This window comes from Hemitrygon akajei, chromosome 20 (assembly GCF_048418815.1).
Source record: "Hemitrygon akajei chromosome 20, sHemAka1.3, whole genome shotgun sequence".
NCBI classification, from domain to species: domain Eukaryota; kingdom Metazoa; phylum Chordata; class Chondrichthyes; order Myliobatiformes; family Dasyatidae; genus Hemitrygon; species Hemitrygon akajei.
The window spans coordinates 68,500,781-68,513,488 of NC_133143.1; the positions used below are offsets into that span (position 1 = coordinate 68,500,781).

General features: G+C 40.0%; 1 protein-coding gene across 4 annotated transcripts in view; it reads right to left on the reverse strand.

The window, feature by feature from the left end:
- Positions 1-12,708, reverse strand: part of LOC140713901 (ubiquitin-conjugating enzyme E2 E2) — a 171,872-nt gene that overhangs the window by 19,486 nt on the left and 139,678 nt on the right. For all 4 annotated transcript variants that reach the window (XM_073024560.1, XM_073024561.1, XM_073024559.1 and 1 more), the window contains one exon: positions 8,096-8,228. In XM_073024560.1, the coding sequence (XP_072880661.1) occupies positions 8,096-8,228 (133 nt within the window). The remainder of the gene's footprint in view (positions 1-8,095; positions 8,229-12,708) is intronic.

The following is a 12,708-nucleotide window of genomic DNA, read 5'->3' on the forward strand; positions in this document are numbered from 1 at the left end:
TTTAAAATAACTCGGTATAAAGTGCAGCAAATCTCTTCCCATGATCTGTGCAATGAATTTGGAGTATAGAACAAGTCATTTATGAGATATGATGATAATATATCATTATGTAAACTATGATTAGAATTACCATACCATGACTAACACTATTTGGCCACAAGTACAAGACTTCACACCCATCAGCTAATGTTACTGTCCAAGCAAGGCAACAAATATGTTTCCATTACCTGTATCAGAAGAGAATCAGAGAATAATTATGGTACCAAAGACAATTTAACCTCTCAAGTTTATGTCAACACACATAGTGAAATATATCATTTGTGTCAACAACCAATCCATTCTCCTGCCTTCTCCACATAACCTTTGACAACTGGACTACCCAAGAACCTACCAAACTCCACTTTAAATATATGATATGGCCTCCACAGCTGTCTGGTGTGTTTATAAGGCATTTGTTCATTTTCCCCATGAACATGTGGGTTTTCTCTGGGTGCTCCAGTTTCCTCCCACACTTCAAAGATGTACAGTTAGTAGGTTAATTGATCATTGCAAATTGTCCTGTGATGAGGCTGTAAATAGGTGGGTTGCTGGGTAACTTGCTGTATCTCTAAATAAAATAAAAAGTAAATAAAAGACAGTAAAACTGTCAACATTTATGATCATTGCAGAATAAAACTCTGAAATCCTGCAACACAATAAACAGTGGTGTTCACTGACATGATCTTGTTGTCAGTGATTGCTTGCTTTGCTGGGGATGTCCTATTTCTCAGCCTTTCCCAGCGATATCAGCTAAACAAATAAATGAATGAGAATAGTTACTGCACTTCCTTCTGTAAAGAGCAAAAGGTTGAAGTGTAAGTGATTAGTTATTGATATACCAAATCATTGAATAACAATTCCTTCAGAAGACTATTTCAAAATTGAATGGATTTTGAGATTATAAATATTTTAAAGCACTTATTATTTCAACAAGTTTAATCCCAATCCGCCCTGCTCTGCTGGGTGAGATGCTGACAGTGATGCAGGTGGATGCTTCCCTGGTGCATTGGATTATTGATTACCTGACTGGCAGACCACAGTACCTGCGCTTGCAATACTGTGTGTCAGACAGAGTGGTCAGCAGCACTGGGGCTCCACAGGGGACTGTCCTGTCTCCCTTTCTCTTCACCATCTACACCTCGGACTTCAACTATTGCACAGAATCTTGCCATCTTCAGAAGTTTTCTGATGACTCTGCCATAGTTGGATGCATCAGCAAGGGAGATGAGGCTGAGTACAGGGCTACGGTGGGAAACTTTGTCACATGATGCAAGCAGAATCATCTGCAGCTTCATGTGAAAAAGTCTAAGGAGCTGGTGGTGGACCTGAGGAGGACTAAGGCACTGGTGACCCCTGTTTCCATCCAAGGAGTCAGTGTGGACATGGTGGAGGATTACAAATACCTGGGGATATGAATTGACAATAAACTGGTCTGGTCAAAGAACACTGAGGCTGTCTACAAGAAGGGTCAGAGCCGTCTGTATTTCCTGAGGAGACTAAGGTCCTTTAACATCTGCCGGATGATGCTGAGGATGTTCTACAGGTCTGTGATGGACAGTGCTATCATGTTTGCTGTTGTGTGCTGGGGCAGCAGGCTGAGGATAGCAGACACCAACAGAATCAACAAACTCATTCGTAAGGCCAGTGAAGTTGTGGGGGTGGAACTGGACTCTCTGACGGTGGTGTCTGAAAAGAGGATGCTGTCCAAGTTGCATGCCATCTTGGACAATGTCTCCCACCCACTCCATAGTGTACTGGTTAGGCACAGGAGTACATTCAGCCAGAGACTCATTCCACTGAGATGCAACACTGAGCGTCATAGGAAGTCATTCCTGCCTGTGGCCATCAAACTTTACAACTTCTCCCTCGGAGTGTCAGACACCCTGAGTCAATAGGCTGGTCCTGGACTTATTTCCACTTGGAATAATTTACTTATTATTATTTATGGTTTTATATTGCTATATTTCTACACTATTCTTGGTGCGACTGTAACAAAACCCAATTTCCCTCGGGATCAATAAAGTATATCTGATTCTGATACACTCAGTGGTCACTTTATCAGGTACCCCTGCTTGTTAATGCAAATATCTAATCAGCCAATCATGTGACAGCAACTCAACGCATAAAAGCATGCAGACATGGTCAAGAGGTTCAGTTGTTGTTCAGACCAAACATTAGACTGGGGCAGGAAATGTGATCTAAGTGACTTTGAACATGGAATGATTGTTGGTGCCAGATGGGGTGGTTTGAGTTTCTCCTGGTATTTCCATGCAATACAGACTCTGGTTTACAGAGAATGACATGAAAACTAGTAAAAACATCCAATGAGTGGCAGTTCTGTGCATGAAAATGCCTTGTTAATGAGTAAGGTCAGAGGAGAATAGCCAGACTGGTCCAAGCCGACAGGAAAGTGATATTAACTCAAATAACCACGTGTAACAACAGTGGTGTGCAGAAGAGCATCTCTGAAAGCACATTTTGAACCTTAAAAAGAATGGCCGACAGCAGCAAAAGACCAAGAACATACACTGTGGCCACTGAACATGTGCTTTAGTCTATTCTGACATCTGTAAAATAATTAAAAATGTTATTGTTTTACTCAGTCATAACATGGTTGTTGTATAGCAGAAATCTCCCTGAACCGACACCTTGATACAAACTTCTACACAGAATACTGCTAAATTTGAAGATGGTGAACGCTTTCCTTAGTGAGTGCAAAGTCTGGGCCACTATTCATGACTGTTGACAATCCAAGTCAATCTGCAATTCTTCCTTCATTCCAGTCCTAATGAAGGATCTTGGCCTGAAACATTGAATCTTTATTCCTTTCCACAGATGCTGCCTGCCCTGCTGAATTCCTTCAGCATTTTGTGTGTGTCAATCTGAGAGTGCCGGCCATTATTTCTATAGTTAGCGGGGCTGCACTATGTACCGTTGCCTCAGTGCTACAATATGTTTGAACAGGCTGTGTTCATGGAGAAGTCAACAAGGCTGATTTTGAATCAAGTTCCCTACAAATATATCTGGCATGATTTGTTCTTCTCTTGATTGAAGTGTGTCCCAATAATCTATGGTGAATATACCAATTATCTCATTTGACGGGCTTTATAATTTTCATGCTTTTCTTTAAATCAAAATTCAGCAGAGAATTCTACAACTACCCTTTTTCAATTTATCATTAAGGACCCTTATCATCCAGGAGGTGCTCTTTCCTTTTTTCATTATTAATATCAGAGAGGAGGTACAGAAGCCTGAAGATCGATGTTTTAGGTAAAGCTTCTGCCCCTCTGCCATCAGATTTCTGAACAGACAATGAACCAACCCATGAAAACTACCTCACTACCCCGCTTTTGCACTATTTATTTTTATTGCAAGTTAAATTCATTTGTTCTGCTGCCAGCTGCCAAAAAATCTGATTTCATGACTAATGTCACTGACCAGATTCCGATTCTGAGAGGAAAAAATATCAACTATGTTGTTTGAAGTTAGCTTTAAAATTAATTTACAGAGAGGGCATTTTCCACTGAAACTCTACTTGCCAGTAGGAGACACATGCTGAAGGTAAGTACCAGCTGGCTCCTAAATTAGCCAGTTCTCCTAAGAAATGCTTTATACCTCATTCCAGCACTGACCAAATTGAATTTGTTGGGAGCTACAGATATCCATATGTGAAAATGATCGTAGGATTACTCTGGGTAGACTGAAATGCCGTTACAATCAGATTTGCCATGTTCTTATTAAAAGGCACAGCTGACTGGCTGAGTGGCTGAATGACTGACTTCTCCTCCAGATTCGCCTGTTTGCAAACAGTGACCTTAGTGGTAAAAGTATTAACAAGTTCTTTGCAGTCCTGAGTGTTGTATTTAAGCACTTGATCTGATTTAATTACAAAGCTTTAGGAGTTTAGATTTGTAATCACTGTTAAACAGTGATTTTCAGAGTTACTAAAATTATGCTTAGACCTTTTAGAGAAACATCATTTTAATAATTCACAAGGCACAGGACAGATATGTCCCACAGAAGAAGTTCTCAAATGGCAGGGATAGGCAACCATAGCTGACAAGGGAAATTAAGGACTGCATAAAAGCCAAGGAAAGGGCATAAATGGTAGCAAAAGTGAGTGGGAAGTTGGATGATTGGGAAGCTTTTTAAAATCCAACAAAAGGCAACTAAAAAAGCCAAAACAAGGGAAAAGATGTAATATGAGGGCAAACTAGCCAATAATATAAAACAGGATATTAAAAGTTTTTTTCTGTTATATAAAGAGTAAAAGGGAAGTGAGAGTTGATATTGAACCACTGGAAAATGATGCAGGTAATGGGGGACAAAGAAATGGCAGATGAACTGTGGAAGATACTAGCAGTGTGCCAGAGGTCTGTGAGTGTCAAGGGGCAGGAGTGAGTGTCATTAATATTACAAAGGAAAAAGTGCTAGGCAAACTCAAAGGTCTTAAGGTAGATAAGTCACCTGGCATGCTGTGCCACAGACAGGCACATTAAGGCAGAAGTTGACAGTTTCTTGATTGGTCAGGGCGTCAAAGGATATGGTGAGAAGGCAGGTGTATGGAGTTGAGTGGAATCCGGGGTCAGTCATGATGGAATGGTGGGGCAGACTCGATGGACTGAATGGCCTAATTCAGCTCCTATGCCTTGTGTCTATGGTCTTAATTTATTTTTCATTTTCCTGAAGATGGTGATTGAGATGTACATCATGAGAGTACATTATGTTTAAATTATCCTGTACAAGCGATTGTTATTAAAATATAAGCCAAGTCATTGGACCATCTAACTGGAGAATTTTACAGCCAAGCTCAGATCTGTCTTTTCTTTTGGGCTGGATTCCAGATGACACAGACAGTGCCTCTCACAAGATTTCTGCAGTTGCACTTAATTTGTGTGGCCCGTAACACCAGCTGTCTTGCCTGCCCTGCTGCTGCACACATAAAATGAGAGAGTAGTCAGGTTAGAAAGTCAAGGATCTAATTGCAGTGGAAAGTGAGGCCATACCCATGGAGCCTTTCAATGGGCCTTCAGTAACTTCAATGCCTTAAGAACCTCAGAAACAGTTGAAGATTTTTAAACATTTATTAACTATTTCAGGATGTCAGGATAGATGGTAAAGCCAACATTTAACACCCATCTAGAAATGTTCTTACCCTTCAACCATCAGGCTCCTGAACCAGCATGGATAATTTCATTCACCCCAACACTGAACTGATTCCACAACCTATGGACTCATTTTCAAGGAAATTACAACTCATATTCTCGGCATTATTTATTTATTTTTAAGTTGTTATTACTATTTAGTTATTAAACAATATTATAGTATTTTTTATTTACAGTTTCTTTTTTGCACATTGGCTGTTTGTCAGTCTTTGTGTGTAGTTTTTAAATGATTAATGCCTACAAGAAAATGAATCTCAGGGTAGTATATGGTGACATATATGTACTTTGATAATAAATTTACTTTAACTTTGATGTGGAATGAGAAATTGCACAGTACTAAGCAATTCAGTCTATTTATTTCATTGACTATAACTCAGTGTTTAACACCATCACTCCTACAGTCCTGATCAAAAAGCTCCAGAACTTGGGCCTCTGTACCTCCATCTGCAACTGGATGCTTGACTTCCTAACCAGAAGACCACAATCTGTGCAGATTGGTAGTAGCATCTCAGGGATGCATGCTTAGCCCACTGCTCTACTCCCTCTATACATATGAATATGTGGCCAGGCATATAATCTATAAATTTGCTGATGATACAGCCACTGTCAGCAGAATCTCAGACAGAGATTAGAGGGCATACAGGAGCTAAATATATTAGCTCATAGACTGGTGTTGTAGCACTCAATGTCAGTAAGACCACATAGTGGACTTCAGAAAGGATAAGACGGGGGAACACAAACCAATCCTCAGAGGGATCAGAAGTAGAAAGCGTGAGCAAATTCAAGTTCCTGGGAGTCAAGATCTCTGAGGATCTAACCTGGTCCCAACATATCTATGCAGCTATAAAAAAGCTAAGGCAGCTGCTATATTTCATTAGGAATTTGAGGAGATTTGGTTTATCTTCAAAAACACTTGAAAACTTCTATAGATGTACAATGGAGAGCAATCTGACAGGCTGCATCACTGTCTGGTATTGGGGGTTGGGGGGGGGGCTACTACAAAGGACTGAAAGAAGCTACAGAAAGTTGTAAAATTAGTCAGCTCCATCATGGGCACGCTTTAGTTTCTGTAGTATCCAAGACGTCTTCAAGGAGTGGTGTCTCAGAAAGGCAGTGTCCATTACTAAGGACCTCCAGCATGCCCTTTTCTTACTGTTACCATCAGGTGGGAGATACAGAAGCCTGAAGGCACACACTCAGCGATTCAGGAACAGCTTCTTCCCTTCTGCCATCTGATTCCTAAATGGACATTAAACCCATGAACACTATCTCACTACTTTTTTGTATTTGTTTTTTGCACTACTTATTTAACTATTTAATATATATGTATATACTTACTGTAATTCAGATTTTTTTTCTATATTAATCATGTATTACATTGTACTGTTGCTGCTAAGGTAACAAATTTCACGACGTATGCCAGCGATATTAAACCTGATTCTGATTTCTGTGCTAGCTCTTTACAAAGCTACTCAATTTGTCACACTATTGTTCCTTTCTTATCCCTGTAAATTTATTTTCAAGCATTTATTCCAATTCTTTTTGAAGATTATTATTCAATGTAACCATCAGTATTCATGCAATGCACTTTGGTTATTACAATTTGGTGAGTAAAGAATATTCTCATCATTCACCTCTAACACTTTTATACTAAATGTTTTCTCCTTGATTTTGAACACCTCTATTAATTTTTCCTACAACTTTATCTGCTTCTCCTTTCCTTCCATTTAAATGAAGATTCTCTCCATGGGTATACCTCTGCATTCTCTCCAATGCCTTGACAGTAACTTTAGTTTTTTTTTCCCTCAAGTTTTATTGACACTCCTATCCCTTAAGTTTGAACAACTTGTTCCCTGGTGGTTAGTCAGTATCCTATTCTCTTCAACTTGTTGAGTCCTGATGCAGGGTTTCAACCTGAAATGTCTACAATTCATCTGACCCAATAGCCAATAGTTGCTGCTCCATCTGCTGAGTTCCTTGAGCAGATTCCAAAATCTGTAGTCTCCTACTTCTTTATGTGCTTTCTGCTTGTTGTTAAACATCCAACTCTCATTTGCATTCTGGGCTCAGGGTACAGAAGTCATTTGTCTTGCCCCCTCTCTTCCTGCACTCTCAGCATAGTTACACTGCCAACCATTGTCATGACAAACTGCAGGACAATGGGAAGTGAATGGTCAGTAAAATGGACAAATACACAAAAAGCAAGGGTTGAAAGTGAAGGGTGAAGGATGGAAATGAAAAATACTTAGATAAAGAACATAGAATAAAGGAAGAAAGATAAAAATTGGAGGGATGAGGTACTGAAGAAAGAGCAGCATGGTAGTGTAGCAGTTAGTGTAATGCTTTACAACACCAGCAATAAGAACAAAGTTCAATTGCTGCCACAGTCCGTAAGGAGTTTCTACATTCTCCCCATGACTGCATGGGTTTCTTCTGGGTGCTCCGGTTTCCTCTCACATTCCAAAGATGTACGGGTTAGGATTTGTAAGTTGTGTGTGCGCTACATTGGCACCAGAAGCATGGCAACACATGGGCAGCCCCCAGCACATCTCTGGATTGTGTTGATTGTAAAGGCAAACGACACATTTCACTGCATGTTTCAATGTACACGTGACAAGTGAATCTAATCTTTTAAGTGTAACTGAATGAAACAAGTTTAAGAATGAGTAAATAACTTTTGCCCAACTTTTCACTATTGGTATCTTTGATTGCATAGCAGCTAGTAGAAGGGCAAAATAAATATTGACAGGTCTCAACCAAAGGAATTATAACAGTTAGACCAATCAGACATGCTTGAGAGCTGCTCAAAGTTCATTCCATTACCTTTAAGTTTTACATTGTTAAATAAATGCTTTTTTCTGTTGCTTTACTTTGCTTCCAGGAGTACGCACCTTGGGTGGCTTGAAGGGGTAGTCCGGTGAAAATGTGATATCTAAGAAGAAGACACCACCCTCGTACACTGAACCTGGAGGACCCAGGATAGTTGACCTCCATTCATAGACATTGTCTCCTTTGGGCCCAGCACTGTAACAGAAGATATATTCAATAAATATAAATGGAAGTTTAAAAAAATGTCAATATATTACTCCATATGAGGCAATTCTACACAACCACCCACAAAATGCTGGAGGAAGTCAAAAAAGTGTCAGTATTTCAGACTGAGACCGTTCATCAGGAGCTGTACCCAAGTTCCTCCAGCATTTTGTGCGTGTTACTATGGTTATCCAGCATCTGCTGAATCTCTTGTGTTCTAAACATATACAAAACTGAAGTTATAACGAGTGTAGAAGGGATTCCTATTTATCCATCCTCACCTCTCTGCAATGTAAAGCTAACTTGCTTTCTTACTTTCCCTGTTTTCATGAAGGGTCTTCAACCAGAAATATTAACTGTGGTTCTTCTTGCTACAGATGCTCTTTGACTTGCTGTTTCCAACAGTTTTGTTTTTATTTATATCACAGTATGATCCCTCTTTTATCTAATCAAGACATCGACAGAGTGAAAGAACAAATACTGAGAGTTCTACAACAGATGGGGTTTCACGTTACATGTCAACAGCAATAACTTGGTTTTCCAGCGTGCTTCAAATCCAGTAAAACAACTTGATTCAAGTCACAGAAGAATTATTTTAAAAAAAAACATAACATGGAGCCACAAGAAGTTTATTTATTTATTTTAAACACAAGAGATTCTGCAGATATTGGAAATCCAAGGCTAAATACACAAAATGCTGGAGGGACTGAGCAGGTCAAGCAGCGTCTATGGAAATGAATAAACTGTCGACATTTTGGGCCAAGACCCTTGTTCAGGATTTATCTTATTTACAGACTCCTTAGAGAACAGTGTCAGAATTGAATTCTGAACTCCTGAACACCTCAAACTGTAAAGGTGTTGTGTTGCTAGGCTTTTGGAAATATGTTTTAAGGAATATGATAACCCCTCATTGCACTGAACTGATTCCACAACCTATGGATTCACTTTCAAAGATTCTATAATTCATGCTCTCAGTATTATTTATTTACCTATTTACTATTATTATTATTATTATTATTATCATCATTATTATTGTATTTGCATGGTTTGACTTCTTTTACACATTGGCTGTTTCTCAGTCTTTGTGTGTACTTTAGCATTGATTCTATTGTATTTCTTCATCCTACTCTGAATGCCTATAAGAAAATGAATCTCAGGGTAGTATATGATGACATGTACGGACTTTGAAAATAAATTTATTCTGAACTTTAAATCTGGAACTCTTCCTGCAACAACAGTATGGGAATATACTGATTAGCAGTATTGACTGAGTTCAAGTGACTCACTTTCTCTGAAACAATTAGGAATGGGCAAGAAATGCAGGGCCTTGCCATTAACTGCAGGTTAATAAATGAATTCCTAAAGCCCCCTTCAAGTTCTTCTTGCCGAGTTCAATTTGTCACTTTGTCGTTTCCTGTTAGTCACCTTAAGTTCAGATACTCCTGCACCTAGTGTTACTTTATGTACAGCGAATCAGCCTATGTATATAAGGTAATCTTGTGTATACACAAAGAAATTATACATTGTGTTTTATAGGATTGCTTTTATATTTACTGTACTTTCCTCTTTCCTCCTATGGTCCACTCTCCTCCCCTATCAGACTCCTCCTTCTCTAGCCCTTTACTTTTCGTGATTGTTTATTACCACCTGGTTTCACCTATCACCTTCTTGCTAATCTTCCTTCCCCCCGCCCTGCACCCTTTCATTCTGCTGTCTTCCCCTTTCGTTCCCACCCTGATGAAGGGCATCGGCCAAAAACGTCGACTGTTTATTAATTTCCATAGATGCTGCCTGACCAGCTGAGTTTCTTCGGAGTTTTGTGTGTGTTGCTCTGGATTTCCAGCATCAGCAGAATCTCTTGTGTTTATATTTGTCGTATTTTTTTTATTGTGTTGTTTTATGCTGCATTGGATCTGGAATAACAATCATTTAATTCTCCTTTACATTCGTACTGAAGAATACAATTTCTTGAAACTTTTCTCTTCTCAGCTAAAAACTACGCCCTCTAGTATTTGACATTTTCAAAGTTCAAAGTTAATTTTTATAATCAAAGTACATATATGTCACCAGATACAACCCTGAAATTCATTTTACTCAGCAAATCAACAGAATAGTAACTATAACAGGATCAATGAAGGATCAACCACTATGGTGGAAGACAACAAATTATAGAAGTTTGTTAAAGCTTTAGATATTATGCCAAATTTCTGCAGACTCCTAAGGAAGTAGAGGTGCTGCTGTACTTTCTTTGCAATTGCATTTATAAACTAGGTCCAGGACATGCCCTCTGAAATAGTAACATCCAGGAAAAAGATCATCTCCCTACCTATACCTTTCAACATTGTATATCAGATCATCCCTTACCCTCTGGCACTGTGGAGAAAACAAAGTTTATCCAACCTCTTTACAGCTACTGTAATACTCTCTAATCCAGGCAACATCCTGGTGAACCTATTCTGCATCCTCTCTAAAGCCTCCACCTCCTTCCTGTAATGTGATGATCAGGACTGCACACAGGTCTCAAAATGTGTCTCAAACAGAAGTTTTGTTTTACAGCTGCCACATGACTTACAGCTTCTATACTCAAAAACCAAACCTTCTGCACAAGATGGGTGGCTGTGACAGATGTGCTGATCATGCTTACCTAGATCAGGAGTTCTCAACCTGGAGTCCATGGGCCACATGGTTAATGGTATTGGTCCATGGCATGAAAATGGTTGGGAACCCTGATCTAGATGAAGAATTAATGTGCCCCAATCTACAAGGCTACAGAATGAGAGCGTGAGGTTTGAGTCATTAGCTTTTTCTCAGCTGCCACAAACAAGGTGAACTAAATGGCTGCATTCTATATTGTGAATTTCTGATTCTGTACTTCATTGGCAGGTAAAGGGTTAACATATGAGGAATGTTGTTAGCTCTGGGCCTGTACTCACTGGACTTTATTAGAATGAGGAGGGATCCCAGTGAAACCTATCAAATATTGCAAGGCCTAGATAGAGTGGTCATCAAATTGAATTGAATTGACATTATTACTTACATCCTTCATATACATGAGGAATAAAAATCTTTACATTACGCCTCCATCTAAATGTGCAATGTGCAATTATTAGTCATTTATAATAAATAGTATGTATAACAGGACAGTCAATATAACATAGAAATACAATTATATCAGCATGAATTAATCAGTCTGATGGTCTGGTGGAAGAAGCTGTCCTGGAACCTGTTGGTCCTGACTTTTATGGTGTGGTACTGTTTCCCGGATGGTAGCAGCTAAAACAATTAGTGGTTGGGATGACTCAGGTCCCCAATGATCCTTTGGGCCCTTTTTTACATACCTGTCTTTCTAAATGTCCTGAATAGTGGGAAGTTCACAACTACAAATGCGCTGGGCTGTCCGCACCATTCTCTGCAGAGTCCTGCGATTGAGGGATGTACAGTTCCCATACCAGGCAGTGATGCAGCCAGTCAAGATGCTCTCAATTGTGCCCCTGTAGGAAGTTCTTAGGACTTGGGGGCCTGTACCACACTTCTTCAACCGTTAAGGTAAAAGAGGTGCTGCTGTGTCTTTTTCACCACACAGCCGCTATGTACAGACCAGGTGAGATCCTTGGTGATATTTATGCAAGGAACTTAAAGCTGTTCACCCTCTCAACCTTAGATCCATTGACGTCAATAGGGGTTAGTCTGTCTCCATTCCTCCCATTATCCACAACCAGCTTCTTTGCTTTTGCGACATTGAGGGAAAGGTTGTTTTCTTAACACCACTGTGGCAGGGTGATGACTTCTCTGTAGGCTGCCTTATTATTATTTGAGATGAGGCCAATCAATGTAGTATTGTCAGCAAATTTAATTAGTAGATTGGATGTGGGTGGCAACACTGTCATAGGTATACAGACACTAAAGGAGGGGGCTTAGGACACAGCCCTGAGGGGCACCTGTGTTGAGGGTCAGAGGGGCAAAGGTGAGGGAGCCCACTGTTACCACCTGCTGGTGATCTGACAGGAAGTCCAGGATCCAGCTACGCAAGGCAGGGTGAAGGCCAAGGTCTCTGAGCTTCTTATTGAGCCTGGAGGGAATTATGGTGTTGAATGCTGAACTGTAGTCCAAGAACTACATTCTCACATAAGCATCCCTCTTCTTCAAATGTGTAAGGACAGTGTGTAGATCTGTGGCTATTGCATCATCTGTCGATCAGTTGTTGGGGATCCAGTGTGGGTGGTAGCATGCTACAGATGTAGTCCTTGACCAGCCCCTCAAAACATTTGCTTACTATTGAGATGAGTGCGACAGGGCACCGGTTGTTCAAATATGTTACCTTAGTCTTTTTAGGTACAGGAACAATGATGGATGTTTTGAAGCAAAATGGCACTCTGCACTGGGAGAGGGAGAGATTAAAAATGTCTGCAAACACACCTGCCGATAGTGCCGTGCACACTCTGAGTACCCATCCTGGGATGGCGTTTGGTCC